The sequence below is a fragment of the Micromys minutus genome, assembly GCF_963924665.1.
Source record: "Micromys minutus genome assembly, chromosome: 24".
Classification (NCBI taxonomy): Eukaryota; Metazoa; Chordata; class Mammalia; order Rodentia; family Muridae; genus Micromys; species Micromys minutus.
The window spans coordinates 22796143-22814467 of NC_137959.1; the positions used below are offsets into that span (position 1 = coordinate 22796143).

Here is an 18325-nt window from a genome sequence, read left to right on the forward strand (position 1 = left end):
GAAAAGAAATAATTTATATCATTTCTCTTGAATACCCTAGTTTTATTGAAAGCCTTTTGTTCTGTGACCTTATATCTATTCTGAAATTTCTAGGTCTAGAACAAGAAACTTATAGAGTAGAAAGAGAACACGCAGTATGGTTCTTGAGAGAAGTGGATCATACATTAATCTTCCAGATACTATATTCACTACAGTACATTTTCTGATTTGCAACTGAAATGGTATGTAGTCACATTGCCTTGAATACTCATGAATAGATAAATAAAGTAAACAGGCATTTATAAAAGATAGCATTTTTTTAAAGATAGAATTTGTAATGTGTGACTATAAGACACTAACCCATACATACCAACACGAAAGAGCAAATTATATACACTCACTAATTTCATCACCAGTTTTAGGGCAACTTGATCAACAGTTCTTTTATTGCAGAATTTTATATACTGTTTAACAGTTACATTGCTATATGTTATAAAACTATTAATAGGTAGGAAAATAAGAAAAGTCTTAAATGTAATTAAAATGTAATCTAGTGATTTGGTGACCCTATAAATATTGCAAAAAATTATCAGATTTGTTGGATAGTAATTGTTCACTCACTATGAATGTCTATAACGTTAGAAGAATTAGCATAAATATAAACTAACCGAGAAAATGCTTGATAGTCATTCTGATATTATAAATTTCAATGTTCTAACATAAGTCTGGTGACAACTTCATAAGCCCATCATATTCTTCCATCATAGATTCCTCTCTAAGTGTCTATACTGGTTATGAAACTGACAGTTGCCTGTTTCTCATAAACACTTACTAGTACTGTGTCTAATAGGCACAATTTGATTGATTCATCCCAGAAGACATCTGTATGTAAAAGAAAGCACACTGCCTTTTAAATTTTCTAAGTTTCTGTCTTCAGAATGTATAGAAGGGGTATTATATAATTTATTAATAATAATTAACCTCTTCTACTCGCCCCTCCACATACACATAAAATATGAGACATATGTGTGTGTATGTGTGTGTGTATGTGTGTGTGTGTGTGTATGTGTGTGTATGTGTGTGTGAGTGTGTGTGTGTGTGTGTGTGTGTGTGTGTGTGTGTGTGTTCTGTTTGTGTACACATTGGGCTATATTTAGATGTGACCAGTTAAGCTCTTTTCTTTTTTCGATTAAAGTATAGATTTTTATTTGCCTAATATTGCTCACATTGCTAAGGTTCAGTCTATCCTCATTGAAAGGAATGGTAAATTATATTTATTGTTTTGAGTTTTTTTATTTGTGTATTTATGTTTTTTTTTTCCTTGGAGAAATTTTTTTCTTAAAAATTAAAGGTTTGCTTATGTACTTCATGGTACAAAAAGAAGTTCATAAAATATATCTGCACAACTATGCTTCAGAACATGGTACCCTTTATCACGAGTTTTCAGTCAATACAGAATATTTCCTTGGCCAAAAGAGAAGTAGATAATGTCTGGTTTCTCTTAGCCCTACATCAGTCATTCTTTAATAATCTTGTGAACTTTCATGTATTACCTTTCCAAAGGATCAAATGCACATAATAAAATCATTCCTTTCTTCAAAATAGTGTTAAACCAGTTATAATATTCTTCAGGAAGCCTGTGTTCTTTTTTTTTTTTTTTTTTTTGGTCTAGTTTACTTAATCAGATAAGAAGAGGCAAGAAATTATTATTTTTTTTAATCTATCACAGCTGTATGGTAAGCCCATGTTGTATCATGATGTTTTTAAGTAGATAACCTACATATTTTTATGGGATTTGAGACCTGCTGCACAAGGAGTATATACCCAGTACAATAAAACTGAACAAAATCTCATGGTTGTGAGACCACAGGCTCTGGGGAACAAAATGAAAATGGGACCAGGGATCTCATCCTGTTGTTTTGATAAATAGATATATAGAATAAATTCATTCTAAAATGTTATGATTCTATTAATAGACTAGGACTCCTCATTTTTGGCAAGAAACGTATTCTCACTAGAAGGAAGTTAATAGAACCACAATTGGTCTGTGAGTTGTATATATGTTAACTATGGAGTGTTCAGCCCTAAGCATGAAATTTATATTTTTCCCTACAAACGCAGGAGAATGCTGCAAAAGAAGTTTCAGAAAGAATGTTAGAGCCAAATAGTAAGAAGGGTACTAGGAAACACTGTTTTCTGGATACAGAAACACACAGCATCCATGGATACCATACGCAAGGCATTCAAAAGACAGAGCCTTCGACATTTAAACTTAGATATGTATGCGTGAAGTAAGCGATATCAGGAAGCCCCAGCCATATTTGAGGAAATAGTGACAATTTTTTTTCAAAGGAAGAAGTGTCACTTATTTCAAAGGTACAGACACTGATAAACTGTCCCGGCTTCAATAATTCTGTTTTGCAAGCAGTCCTAAACTCAGTGGCTCTAGAGAGAAGTTTGAAATTAGGAACAAATGGCACCAGTAGGAGTGAGCAGCAGATAAATGACATAATAAGGAGTGAAAGTAATCACAGCGAATCTTTTACATGTATGCAGCAAATCATTAAAATAATTTTTTTAATTTTAAAACAATTACTTAAATCAAGCAAATACAAATAAATATAAAAAGAAACAATCACAAAATTATCTTTGTGAGCAATTAAAATCATGTTTTTGGGCTACTTAATTTTTAGAAAATTTGTTGCATATTTAATTTTAGGGTGCTTTTTATAGAATAACCAATCAATGAAGCTATTGTTGCCTTATAATGGGGCACAATATTAGAAACCTAAAGGGTATAGCATTTTCTTTATATTCAGGTGTAGAAGATGCTGAAGAGGAAATTAGAGGACTTGGTACAACTGCTAAAAATGACACTTTTCTCAGTACAACAAATAAATGTGATGGAATGCTACAGTAAAACAGGTCAAACAGTAAACCAAGTCACAGAGTAGAAAGACCAGAATCAAAATTTTTCTTACGTTTGCCAGTTTTAATTTGGATTTTATTAGTTCATGTGTTTTGCAAAATATCCTTGGTTTCTTTATGACATATGTATATGTACATATAGTGACTTGATCATATGTGTTGCTTTTGTGATCTTATATGCCTACATGTCTTTTTACAAAATAATTATTATATTAAATATGATCAAAATGAACTATATATGTATATATGTGCATATATATATAGAGAGAAATATATATATAATACATATATATATATATATATTATATATATATAAAACCCATTACATACACATGTAACCAATTATTTGGTACAATTAACATCTACTTATTAAATAGTCATTGCAAGTTTTCAAACTCTGGTAGAATAATTTGTAGACAAAAATGACAAAAGTGTTACTTGGGTTATTTATAAGAGACATGCTGAAAAACAATAACTCAAGGAATCATTCATTTTAGAAACATAATTTAATGACATTTAGTATTTATGTCTTTCTGGTTATAAAGCCCAATGGTTACTCATCATTATGACTTTAATGCAGAAAATGATTCTCACAGTACAAGCCAGCTAAACAGAAACCTGCATACCCATGTGCAACATATAGAAGGTCACCAATTTACATAGGTGTGGTTGGGTGAGTTTACATACTGCACCACTAGTGCAGCTTAACTACATATAACTGGGAGAATGGGGCTGACAATGCCTTTTCTAAAGCTATATTCTTATTAAAAAATCCCCTTGTATGGAGTGGATATAAAATTTAAATGCTAACACCTTTTCCTAAGACACCTAAAAAAACTTTAAGAAAATATTTTCAGACAGTCCTTATATTTTAATTCCATAAAGGAATGTTATACACTTTGATGCCATTGTTGTTCAATGGTTATTAAATGAGATATGTACAGAATAACACATGCGGAGGACAAACGATGTGCCTCAGTTGCTAGGACATGATAAAAGAAAAGATGAAAATAAATTGTGTGTGTGTGTGTGTGTGTGTGTGTGTGTGTGTGTGTGCATTTAACAAATACATTAAAATTTTCTAAATAATAGTAGCAGATACATGGTACAAAAAGAGTTAGTTCTAATGTCAGACTCTCTTACAATTATCTCTAGCTATAAAAATAAGAATACCGAGCAATGAATAAATGCTACCTATGATTACACATCAAACTCCATAGCAACTGCTTAATTGTAGTATCATGCTTCATTCGTAAATCATCACTAAACTTTCAAAAATAAGGCAGCAAAGGCCAAATTCATTAACAAAAGAAAGTCAATGGGTTGCTATTTTAATCTGTTATTTTCGAAAGATCTAAATTTTTTCTCATTTATTTATTACTTTATTTAATTATTTACTCATTTATTTGATGATTTATTCATCTATTTTACCAGTGTTACCTGGCTGAGGCAGACAAAAGCATCAGAGTCTCATCATTCTTTACCAGAGCACATAGGCATTGACTATGGTTTATTCTATGATCTTCACAAAGTACCTTTCCTTAAGACACAGTGAGAATATAGAGAAGTGGTTTCATCATCAACCCTGTGTTGCAGTGTGAAACAAACTGGGTCTAAAGTAACATTGTCTGACATGTATTGCAGTTGTACATTTATACTAGGGCAGAACCCTTTTCTTTGATTTCAGATGACTATTGGTATGGGTTTTCTAAGTGAGGAGGTCTGTTTATTTGTTGCGTCCTGTGTGACAGGAAGTCCACCGATCTTATAATCTTTTTTTCTCACCAATACTTTACTCACAGAAGCTTTATATGTGTGTGATATAATAAGAAAGGGCATTTAAAAGTTTAGTTTTATGAAAAGGTGATAGAGACTTAAACTAACCTATTTACGGAATTGTCAGACAGTAGTGTCATAAGGGAACCTGATATGGGGAGAAGCCCTTGGTCCTAGCAAGGCTTAGTGTCCCATTTTAGAGGAATGTCAGTGCAGGGAGACTGGAGGGCATGAGAGATTGGGTGAAAGGGTGGGTAGCACCCTCATAGAAGCAGGGGGAGGAGGATGAGAAATGGGATTTATAGAGGGGAAACCAGGAAAGAGGATAACATTTGAAATGTAAGTAAAAATATCCAATAAAAAATTTTAAAAAGACTTTAGAGTGAGTTGGTTTAAAGACTAAAGAAAATGGATGTATAAAATCAGTTAACCAACTCTAATTTTTAATAAACTAATTTTTAAAGGATGCTGACTTGAGAGGTGTACAGAATGTGTTAATCCTGTATAAATTTCTATCATGTAGTTCAGACAACTGGGATCTGAAGTAAAAGGAAATCAGATATGCTGTGCAAAATGTTTCTGTAACTGCCCATTTAACATATTTAATTCTGCATATTTAAATCATGTAGTTCTCTGCTTTGTTTTATGGATTGGGTAAGTAGAAAAACATTAATTTATCTTGGCAGACTTCAGATGAGATTGTGACCATACTCAGGTTGATAGATAATAGTAACAATCACTAAGATCAGAGAGGCAGTGTAGCCCAGAAAACTTGACACAACTGTGGTGTCATCCTGGATCATAAAATAATCTCCAAGTGAAATGTATTGCTGTAGGCAAATATTTTATATAATTATTATTTATACCTGCAAGAACATTGCTATAATCTAAAAAGAAAAATAAAAGGAAAAGTAAAGTTTAAGTAAAGACCATTGCAGGCTTCAAAGTATTCCTTAAACTGATTTATCATTCTTCAGATGTATAGGCACTGAAGTATTTGTGGCTGTCTCAAAATGACCTGCTATTCATGTACATCAGACTTTTGATCTGTCAGTAGAAAAGAAAAATGGATTGATAGCTGCTATCAAATTTGATAACAGATTTTGTATATATAAAGAAACGTTTTCTTGCTCTAAAAATCTAGCAATCTGTCATATTATATTATGTCATATCCCACAATGACATATTAGAATGTAACACAATGTAAATCACATAATAGACAACTGCAATTCGTAACTTTCAGAACAGGAGTGCTGTTTTTATCTAAAAGCTTTGTAGGGGAATTGAAGGAATCCCTTCACAGAGCTCACCCATGGCACTAATGCCACTGGCCTACTAATGCTGCCTACCAGAATTTATAGTTGCCATACTGGACTTGCATAAAATCATCCTTCCTCTATTACTTCTGTTTTAGAACTTTCTTCCTTTTTTCCTTTCTTCCTTCCTTCCTTCCTTTCTTTCTTTCTTTCTTTCTTTCTTTCTTTCTTTCTTCCTTCCTTCATTCCTTCCTTCCTTCCTTTCTTTTTTGCTTCCTTCTTCCTTACTTTTTTCTTACTTGTTTAAAATATAACTTTAAATTTTCCTTTTTATTTTGTTTGATTTTATTTAATTTTTTACACTCCAGATTTTATTCCACTCGCAGTCCACTCTGACTGTTTGCATTCCATACCTCTTACCCACACCCCTGTCTCCACAAGAATGCTCTCCACAACTTCAAATCAAGATATTCCTGTGGACAGGGAGGACTTAATAGCAAAGGGTTGCTGTTATCCTAAAAGGTCACTCTTGGGAAACTACAGACTTCGGGATTTAAAAAACTTACAATGAGATGATGTCCCTCTAAAACTAAGTCAAGGGCATTTTATTGGAATCATAGAATTTTAGAAAAATTGTGGTCCAATTTTCAAAGTCTTCTTTACAGTATACAAGTTACTGACAGGGAGCAACCATTGCATTGGAATAGCATATCTCAGAACATTTCACCAGTGTAAATAAGAAGAACCGCTCAGTTGGGTCAATTGTCCATATTCTAAGCCAAACATAACTATAGTTTGAAGAACTGTTGGAAAATATTGATAGGAAAGTCCTGTCACTCCATAAGTCAAGCCATGAGAGATAAGGAGACATTCTCAATCTGAAATTCTTCCTTTGTAAACTCTAGTGTGTGGGAAAAAGTAGAATGTTGAGGGAAGACCTCATCATCATTTATCTTTGTAACACATAGCAGTAATCATTGGACAAGTCATTTGAACACTTCACAATTTGATTCTTGAGCTCATTTCTTTTTATGGTGAAGATGATTAAATGGAATTCTACCACTACCACATACATATATATTCAGATATATATGAAGCCCAAGCAAGCCAATAACTCTAAAATGGTTATATGGTTTACCAGGTTTGCATCTAGGGCTACTTCCTACTTTCTGAAACTTTTCTCGGAGTCTTAGTTTTGCCTATTATATTCTGGATACTATATTCCATTTATATTGACAGACACAGGTCCAAAGTAATGTAATTTTTCATTCTTTAAAAGTTTGTGCTTCCACAATCTCAACACTAAGAGGACAAACTGAAGATACCAAGAATTAATTAGGAAATGATAACTTTTTCCTGATTATCATTAGAGAGTATCTTGAAGGATTCTTCTGTGTGATAACAAGTCTCTTAGTAAAATCTACAGTTTTTCGAACAACAAATCCTCTACTTTGATCCTCAGCATCTCTATGAAGGAAAATACAACCTATATAATAAAACAATTAATCTCCCTGATTCTTTGAAGATATTAGAGGTGGCAATATTTAGGATCTGTCTGCTTGTGCTGAGTAGTTGTTTTATGTCAATTTGACCCAAATTAAAATTATCTGACAGAAAGAAACTTTAATATAAGAAATGCCTCCACAATACTTTAGGTAGACCTGTAGTACATTTGCTTGATGAGGGAGTGTCCAGCCCATTTGGGTGTTGCCATAGTGGGGGTGGTAGGCATGAGTTCCTTAAGAACATATGAGCAAGCCACCAGGGTTAAGTCAGTAAACAGTATGCACTCACTGATAAGTGGATACTAGCCCCAGAAAGCTTAGAATACCCAATACCCAAGAAACAATTCACAAACATTATGAAGCTCAAAAAGAAGGAAGGTCAAAATGGGGATGCCTCTTCCTCCTTAGAAAAGAGAACAAAACTATCATGGGAAGAAATGCAAGGTCAAATAGAGGAATAGGGATTGAAGAAAAGATCACCCAGAAACCACCTCACCTGGAGATCCATCACATATTCACTCACCAAATCCAAGCGCTATAGCTGGTTTAAAAAGTACTTACTGTCAGAAACCAGACAGAGATGCCCCCTCAGGGACTATCCTAGGGTCATACAGATACAGCTGAACATGTTTGCAGCTAACCATCCATCTGAACTCAAGGATCCAATGAGATTGCTAAAGAAAGGTCTTAAGGAGCTGAAAGGGGTTGCGACCTCATGGGAAGATAACAATATTATCAACCAACTAAACCCCCATGGAGTATAACACCAGCCTCTATATGCAGTTTGAGAGACCTTTGATCCAGTTGCCTATGTAGCTGAAAATAGCAGTGTCTGGCATCATTGTGAGAATAGGCTTTTGTTACAGAGAGGGCATGTTTTCCCAATGCAGGGGAATGACAAGGCAATGGGGTGGAGAGGGGGATTGGGAGGGAGTGCATTTTTGTGAAGGCAGCTGGAGGGGAAGGGGAAATTGGAGCAGGCTAGAGTAAAGAGATCACATCTCAAATTTAAATACAGAGTATCTAATAAAAATAAAAGTGAGTTTCAAATCAGATATTTCTTAGCTAATATGATTTCTTCAATACTATTCCTAACATCACCCTTCATCTGTTTTTCATTATATGAGCTTTCACCAACTTGTTATTAGCTTCTACGTGGATTAGTGTTTAGTATGTTTTAAGATAATTATCAGAATATATACTGAAGTGATTCATTGGGACTTTTTTTTATATATGTATCTTATACTTGCTTACATTCAAATTCTAATCATCTTCTCTCATGGTCCCTTGAGAATCAAAATTTCTAGTAGATGAAATTCTCAGATTGTAAAACTCCAAGTTATTTAATAATAATTACAACTCTATATTTTATATATTTGAATCATCTATTTCAATGGGAAACTTGAATTATATAATATAATGTTTTATTTAATATTGGATAAAATACTTTTAGATTTGGGCCTATCACTCAATGATAGAGTTTATCTTGTATTTCTGGTGATCTAGGTATAGTACAGCACACTGACAAAAAATTATTTTATGGAAAACAAGCAAGAAATTTATTTTTTATATTACATCAGTTATTGTCAAAGTTATTGTATAAAGTAACTAAGGAACTGATTAAGATAATAAACTCAACATTTCTCTTTGAAAATATACTTTTTTTCTCATACTATTTCTTACATTTAAACCTCTCAAGGTGTTTATCACCATTTTGCCATCTCAACCAGAAGTTTCAGCGTGACTTCATCTTTGTAATTTCCCTTCTGCTCTGTTCAGAAGGAAGTGCATGGTTCTTGTGTTTATTCATTGAAATACTGAAGATTCTATTTTTTTAATTCTTTCATGTTTAAACATTTCATGCTAATTGCTTTTGGTCGACTTGATACCAATCTAGACATATATGGAAAGGATAAATCTAAATTGATATTGGAATCTATAAGATTGACTTGTAGGCAACTCTGTGGAGACATATTATTTTTTTTTTAATTTATGATTGATAGAGAAGGTACCAGCTGAGTAGGATGGCATCCTCAGATGGGAGGAGTGGTGCGTATAAGCAAGAAGAATGAGTCCAGGAAACAGGAAATTTTAAGATGGTACTGGCATAGATACAAAGCCAAGTCTATGATTTGTTACTTATAAACACAAAATCCCCTATAGGTATCTAGGTAAAGACACTATTGGTGTGTCTTGGAACTGCTACATTTAGGCATTCCTCAGTTTATATATTATTAAAATCCATGATATATTACTAAACAGTAAAGAAAAGTGTATGAATATTGATGTAGAATCATAGTGCTATAGAATGTCCTACAATTACCTATTTATGTATAGAAAAATTTTAATTCAGCAACATGACTTATCTGGCAAGAAATTACATTCAAAGACCCTGTAGATATGTGTGATCTGGCTGGAATATAGATATGCCTTGAATCCCAGAAGACAGGCGCAAGGAGATTTTTGGGTTTTGAACAATCCTTCATATAGCAAGTTTCAGGTACAGAAAAACTTAGGTGCAGGCATAGTGATATGCAAACCTTTAATCCCAGCATTCAAAAGAATAAGGCATGCAGATCTCTGGTATCTAGTCAGTCAGTTCACTGAGTTACTGAGTTGAAGGACAGTGCATTGGAATTGAGTTTATGGCAATTCAGTTGGTGGCAGACCAGAGGAAATTTTTCTTCTTCTGTTTTTCTTTTTTTTAATCTCTTGTTGTTTTATCTTTTAACCAGAACACTTTTAGAATCAAGTGACAATGAGAATAAGCTATACAGAAGTAAAGAGGGAGCCAGAGAATGATATTTTTCCCTGGGTTAAGTCATCTCTGTATTTTAGTACAAGCCACAAAAGATTCTTTTTTAGCAACCAAATATGTTTCAAATCTAATCAAAAATTATTTTACCTACAATGTGCAGGCTGGGGGAAAGCAGCTTCTGCAGACTTCAAATTTCCTGCAAGCAAGATTTTTCAGTATCTTTAAAAGGTCCACTTATTTTCCTTGTTTCCTTATATTGAATGGTTGAGTATTTCCCATTTCCACAGTTAAAATAGAAGCCAATGCTAAAATGTGGTCAGCAAAAATCTTTGTTTATAAATTCTCTCAACTAAAACATGAAAAATTAATGTCTGTACTACCAAATTAAAAGATTTATGATTTCCTGGCTTTTAGGTGTGTATAATATATGTATCTCCACATTCAACCTCCTGTGTCATCTTATTATGGAATAAATATTATTCATATATTTATAGGAAGGATTATTTGTGAAATCATTCAACTGTGTGGTATAAAAAGGATACCCTGTTTATATTTCATTTTGCTTTTGATTAAGAATTTGTAGAGGAAAAATTTCATAAGGACCTATCTATTTAAAATGAAAGATCATGTGAAATCTGAGTTGGTAGACATGGCCAGAAGTTTCTTTAAAAAAAAATCAAAGTATTTTCTGAAGATCAAAGTAATTGGGAAATTATTTCATTCACCAACTGTAAATTTAAATATGTTGGAAATTGAAAAATTAAAATGGTTTATTCTCATAGACTTAAATCTGTAAATTATCTCAGTTGAGAAGCATCAATTTCTAATCATTTAAAAGTACAAATTAAAGACAAATAAATAATTAATAAGTATAAATTTAATTGGAGCCTTTGATTTTATCTTATGCTAGCAACATTAAAATATCACAGTAGATAATTACATAAATATATCACCATCATCTTTGCATTCTCACAAGCGCCAGTATCAGTGAAAATATAGATTATCTATGTGCTAATATTCTAATCTCTGTCTATCTACCATATATCCATATAACTATATAAGCATTTATAAATTGATTAACCATTTATTTTTTTAATTGCTTCTGTATATTATTAAGACATCTTATTTTCAAATAACTATTTATAGAGCAAAAACGTATTAGCCTATGTAGCAAAGTCCATGAATTTATAATCTAGCAGATGCAAAACGTGTATAAACCTTACATGTACAGTCTAGAGGCCTTTGGGTTCATGATTTATTTTCTGAGGGTTTGTTGAATATTTAGATCATGAATCCTGAATCACAGTGAACAAATGTCCTATGTTCTATAAGACAGTCCTAGTTTATGGTGTTGTTCAGATATAAATAGGAACAGAAGCTTCTTCCACTTTAATAAAAATATTTCCCCTTGGAATAACAAATTTTCCAGTTATCATTTGCAAAACAAATGACTATATGATTTAAAATGAGAAATTGCAGTATACAAAACCCTTTTTAAATCCTGAGTCACTTTGCAACATGCAGACTTCTCTTTTCAGACCTGGGAGACAGTCCAACATTTGGGCTTCTATTTTCTAGAAACCAAACAATGCAGACAACACATGCAACTTTAAATATTCTGTTTAGAGCCTCTTGAAATTTATGACATAGCATTCCCTGTGCATTTTTTTCTACTAATTTCAACATTTGTAAAAAACATGAAAGCCATTATCATCTGACACATTCCTTTAAGAAGTATTGTAATTTATAATAGAGGCTGGAATTAAACTTACTCTAGAATCCAGTAATTTACCTTCCCTTTCATCCAATGCTTGTGTTCTGTGCATATTCCAGGACAACAGCTATTAAAAAGGCAAGTCTTAAAACTATGTACTGGGCAAGGAAAATAAAGCTATCTGAATATGAGAAATCAGAATATATTATGCTACATTTATGTTGAAATGTGGGGCATTTTACAGAAATACGATCTAGATACCAACAAGATCAGGTTCAAAATAAGCCGGGACTATTATATTGTATATTCTTAGAATTTTAGGGTTTTTTGAATGGGTTTTAAATACACATGTGTGTGTGTGTGTGTGTGTGTGTGTGTGTGTGTGTGTGTGTGTGTCCATAAAAAATATATTCTACTTCTCTTCATAAAAGAACAAAAATAATGTTTTTGGGTAAGATTTTCTGTTTGGGATACTAACATGTAAGGCCTCCATCTTTAGGGAGATGGAGCAAAATGTTATGATTTTAATGTCTATAATAATAGATGTTGGTTAGGTAAGTAATGTGTGTATAATGTCCTTCTTGCTTCTTTTTATTGGACCCATCTACATTTATCAAATCATCCCCAAAGAGCTAAGTAACATTGAAGTGAAAGTCAAGGCCATGATACATTTAACATGAGGCACAAAATGCTGTTTTATTTCATAACAGAATGTTCTCAAAAGACATTATTAACCTCCTACAAACCGAGACAGCAATATCTCAAACAGTTATCATGGACCAAAGTTTCCTGGGCTAATTGAATACAAATTCTATATTGTACATTGTAGAAAGCAAAGAAATGTCTAAAGAAGAAACAGAAAGCAGACACAGAAATACTAACAATCTATTTAGTTAAGACAAAGATAAATATATTAGAGCAAAAATAAAATTACAGTCCTCTAAAATTTGGTATCTGAAGAAATACTAATGTATACATAAAATAATGTCTTAATGGTTGAGCTAAATCTTATGATTATAATACACCACACTTAAAGGAATACTATCCATATAAAGTAGTCTCTCAAGAAATAAAATAATAGATTAAACATTCTCACTGACTAAGAGATATACAAATGGATTTAATTTGCATTACTTCCTAAATACTACTGATAAGAAATATCCTTGAAGAAGGTTTCTATGATCTAATTCCTATTATTAAGGTTGGTGCAAAATAAAAACAAATACCTCTGCTGTGTACCTGCAAACCAGGCAAAATTAAAATAGACTTTCCCTAAAGACTCAGTAAACAGACAATTAAAAGTTAACAGTTCCAAAGTGCTAACTAGTTCTTTCAGTAACAGATAGCTCAGGATCTATGCATTCCTGGAAGCATTTAAGAGGAGGTAAATGGTGCTTTTCCTCTTGTCAAGGAAGGACCTCCCTTGAATACCATTAATTTTCATTAACACTTTTCTTATCTGGAATGCCAGTAATAGAAAGAGGAAATGATGTAATTACCTTGCCATGCAGCTGATAAACCGGCTTTCAGCAATTCAGGAGTGAGCAGAAAATAATTTAATCACAGTTTTATTGTTGTTTGGAAACTGCCTGCCATCACTCAGTTTCCAACCTGAATCTTTCAAAGCCCTAGCACATTTACCTTCATTTTTCTTGATGGTGAAATTTGGATTGTTGACCATTTCTGGAAGAAGACTGTATAAGAAAAAATGTCCATTTTTGGGATCATCTTTGTCCATGGCGCTTACTGTTTGAATGACCTGTAATATAAAATTGTCATCAGCATTTCTGATCATCTCAGAGGACTCCCATTGCTTGTAATACCTCAGTGAGATTATTTTTTGTGGTCTGGAAATTTAGGCCGAAGACTCATTTTTAGTTTTCTAAATTATGGATATTAGTTCAAGACTATGGAGCAAAATTCATCTCTTTAAAACCTCAACTGTGATAAATATATGAAAATTAAGGGCATTACCTTAGTTTCCATTTGGTGTCTGTGGCTGCAAATAGCAAAGTTAAGTGTATTTGAAAACTCCACTGGGCAATTACAGGTTGCTTTCCAATTTGTATATTTACGGGCATCTAGAAGGAGATTTGGAACTGTTACAGGAATTGGAGTGTGCTTTTGGGAGGATCATGGAGGCATGATGTAAACCTTGAATTCTCACAGCTCTTTTTTTCCCATCAGGGTATGAGTGGTTGCCAGACAGTTTTCCTCAAACAAAGCTCCCTGGAAGAAATCTTTTTGCGAAGTTGTGTGTGTGTGTTCTCTTCCAATAATGGAAGTGCTTTGGAAGCTAGTGGATAATATATGCAAACAATGCTTAGGATTTTATCGGGAGATGAATAGATTATAGGGATAACTACTGTGATGCAGACTATTTAGATAGACAGAGGCTTTTGGAATTCTACCCTGAAATGTGCTGGTTTCATTTGCAAAAGCAACACTAACTTAATACCGTATTGTTTCCTAGGATGGCCGAAAACAATCTTATTTATCATCTATGATGCCATGAGGCTTATTACTTCCATGTGAAACATTGGACAAGAGCTCACATAGTAAAAATATTAGGGCTTCTATTTCTATTTCAAATAGCTACCATGTATTAATATTGCCATGTATAAATCATGGCAGCTCTGAAGATAATAGATATAACAAAACTATGGGAATGAGGGAAAGATCTATAATAAAAATGGGCTGAGTATATAATGATGCTGGATTTAAATTCTTTGTGTATATTTGAATATAAACACTCCATTAAACTCTGAAATTTTCAAAACCAAAAAAAAATTTTTTTGTAAATTGGTCACTATTGTCTTATGACAAATGACTTATACAAATGGATGAACGGTGTTTTTAGAACTTCCACATACCTGAGTTTTTGCATTCTACTATTACAATATATTTGGAAACACATTAAAGTTAAAAGTAATGTTTATATTATGTTTAAATATTGTTAAAATATGTCTAGTTACATTCTAGAACTCATTATAAATGCAGTTAGTTGAGTAGCCCTGTATCATACAGTACCTGCAAAACAGTTTGTCCTTAAAAAGTGAGTCAAACAATAGATTTTTCTAGAATTAAATGTTACACATTAAAGTCACAATTTTAGTATTTCTTCTTTATGAGAGTAGTTTGACGATTCCAAAACTTACTTTTTATAAAATGTGTAAAGCTCAGTGTTTAATCATGGGTAGATTCATATATTTTTTATAGATTCACATAATACTGTTATGAAATGTCAAATGAAATGCTATTCATGAATATTACTATTTTTTTTGTTAAAAGACATTGCTTTTTATCAAAGACATGATGCTTGGAAGTCCAAATATTATTATTACTCAAAGAGGGAAGCAAACTAATTCTAACCAGATTTAAAAGAAAGAAATTATATTGATTGTTGCTAAACACCTAGTATATATGCCTTGACATTTAAGGACATGGAGAAAATCTGGTATCATAATTTCATAAAAATAAATTAGAATTAAAGGGCAAAGTAAGAAGATGTTTGAAGAACACAAATCTTTGCAGCAGCACAGATGAATGGCTATTTAAGGGACAAGTAGAAACTGACCCCTTTAGTTAAGGACAGCTCTGTAAGAGATTCAGTGTATAAAATCAAGGAAGGGCAGGGGTCTGTATTGAATCAGTTGTCCCAGTTTTTCCCCTATTGACCCAATCTTGTCACCACAGACCTGTTTCACAATTCACTTATTCACTATGTATGTGAGTGTATATGAAGAATGGAACAGTGGAAGAGGTCATTTCTTTATAATCTGTCATGGAGGTCAGTCATAGAGCAAGGCATTTAAAAAGTTTACATAGATAAATTTCCTGTCATTTATATATGATGTGAATGTGTTGGCTCATATGTGCTGATGAAATTGCCCACATAAGGATTATTTGATCAGTAAATTTACCATATTGAAAACAATGCACACAATTCATAACTTGTTTTTCCGTATGAAGACATATAGATACTCACCATACCATATCTTAGAACGTTTGTCTGAACATCATATTGAAAATGAAGCATGCTTTTTCCATCACTTAAATCAGCCAGGACTCATTAGACATAGAATCCCTTAAATCTCACCCACAAACATTCAAACCAGAATATGAAAGGGTATGGCTTGCCAATATGAAGGTCCCACAATCTATGTGATTCTGATACAGGTTCAAGTCTGAAACCAATTATTTATTGATTTATTTTATAAAATATTATTGTAGCTCGCAAAATTTATTAGATAATAATATATGATGAATACCATTTCTTTATAATCCATAACAGAATATAGTAGTGCTCATGGGTTTTTATTATTAGGTAGGAAAATGCTTGAAATCTGTACATTTATCTTTGTTTTGTAAAATAAAGATGTTAAAAAAAAACAAATTGCATGAGCTCAACTCCAATTTTAAAAAAAAAAGAGTCAATAATGTTAAGTTCATGGTATGTTCGAAAGGAAGTAATTAAAATGGTGAATCTAATTGACATAACATCCCACAAATTGGTTATTGTTAAAATTTTTGGTTGAACTATATTTAAAACATAATTTAAAACACATAACCATTCAGATAACTATTGAGTGGGCATTTTATCTAAATGTTAATTCTGGTAGATCATTTGAAGGGTGGGGTGCCATTAAAATACATTAGGATATCTATACTAAGAAAAATTTTTAATGATGTAATAACATCTGAATACACTTATTTTAAACAGTGGGAAGAAAAGAATTGCAGGTATGTTCAAGTGAGTAAATTCTAAGAGAATTCTGTTACAGAGGCAAGTGCAGAGATGGCACGTGGAAATCTCAGAATTTCTCTTGAGGGGTCCCCTAAGCTCTGTTGCTATTTAAATAATTAAAAACCTTCTTCATTGAAATTTATAAAAATGTCAAGAAAATTTACAGATGAAGAACAAATAGCTAACTATCAGTTTAGAGACCTTCCCTTCTATTTGTAAAGTGACTATACAATTAAGAAAGCTAAGGATTAGTAATTTTTATGAAATTCATTCAGTTTCAGTGCAGACTGCAAAAGATGCATGTACCTCTATTTCAAAAAAAGAAGAAAAGCAAAGACTATTTGAAGTACTATTAAGGAAATGCATTTCAGGGCCACTATTGAAATTTTGAAGCATAGAAACATTTCTTGAAATTCATCAAAGAACATTTTCAAGAAAGACACTAAAGAATATTGATAATATATCATAATTCTGATTCTATAAATTATTAGATTATATGTCCTTCTAAATTTGCATGGAATTTTTGTAATTCTTATTAAAAATTTATTTAGCAATAATTTACATTTTGAAGATCAGATTTGAAACAAGACTATCATGTGACCAATTAAAAAATTTCCTATGAGTTCTTGTATTTCTTAATCATCAGTTTGTTTTTAGGACTTGAAATATGATAGTATGTGAATTTCTTCCCTTTTTTCTTCTATTGTAATTTGTCTGGCATGCAGTAGTCAGCAATTTTAAAACACAAATTCGAGAAGTAAATTAATGGGTAGAAGATTAAATAAGTAATTTGAGTCATATTTTTCTGATCCTTGTTAATAGGTACAATGTCTTAAAAACTAAACCTGAGGAGATACCAAAAAAGAAAAACAAAATAAAAACCCTTTCTGATTCATCTTTAACATGTCTCATTAAAGACTATCCACATTCAAGGTCAACACTAAGTTCACTGGCTTCCACATTTTCTATATGTGTATTTCAGTAAATTAGGGTTTGGATTTTTAATATGGCAGCAAATGGTATCTATCTCATTTTAACTTCTCCTACAATTATTTAGAAGAAGAATAATAGTAGCTGACCAAAGCAGTGGTCAATGAAAGAAAAATATGTAAAATAATGGAATACATCCATTTCTTACTTCCATTTATTTTTTCATTGTCAGCTTTCTTCAATCTATAGATATTAACTTTCCTGAGAGAATAATGTCTTTCTAGCAAAAGTAGTTTTTTTAAATTAATTTGAAGAAAGAAATGATCAAACTTTAGTTTACATATCTCCACTATAAGTTAGAATTATTTGAATATACTAATTCATGTGCCTAAAGGAGAGTAAAGCATGTTTTATATTGTTCATCTATATTGTCTATGATCAAAAAAGTTGAAAGTTGTCTTCCTAGTTTTTTATGAAAATAAAATAAAATTATCATTTACTGAAAATGAAAAAATATGCAAATACTAGGTGAAATATACCAAAGAAAATGTTGAAATTTGACAATTATGTCAAAACTAGATCAGAAAGTCCTGGTGTAAACACAGTTCATGTATATTTAAAAGATACTAATAGAATTTATGAACAAATTGTTTAGCCATTCAGATGTAGTCAGGATTTTCTATTCTTTTCTTTTCACAGCGGTTTCTTGTATCATTTTTTTTTTAACTAGAA

At 32.1% G+C, this 18325-nt stretch overlaps 1 protein-coding gene across 4 annotated transcripts in view; it reads right to left on the reverse strand.

The window, feature by feature from the left end:
- Positions 1-18325, reverse strand: part of CDH8 (cadherin 8) — a gene marked incomplete at both ends in the record, with an annotated part of 367179 nt that overhangs the window by 50357 nt on the left and 298497 nt on the right. For all 4 annotated transcript variants that reach the window (XM_080937196.1, XM_080937198.1, XM_080937197.1 and 1 more), the window contains one exon: positions 13558-13675. In XM_080937196.1, the coding sequence (XP_080793322.1) occupies positions 13558-13675 (118 nt within the window). The remainder of the gene's footprint in view (positions 1-13557; positions 13676-18325) is intronic.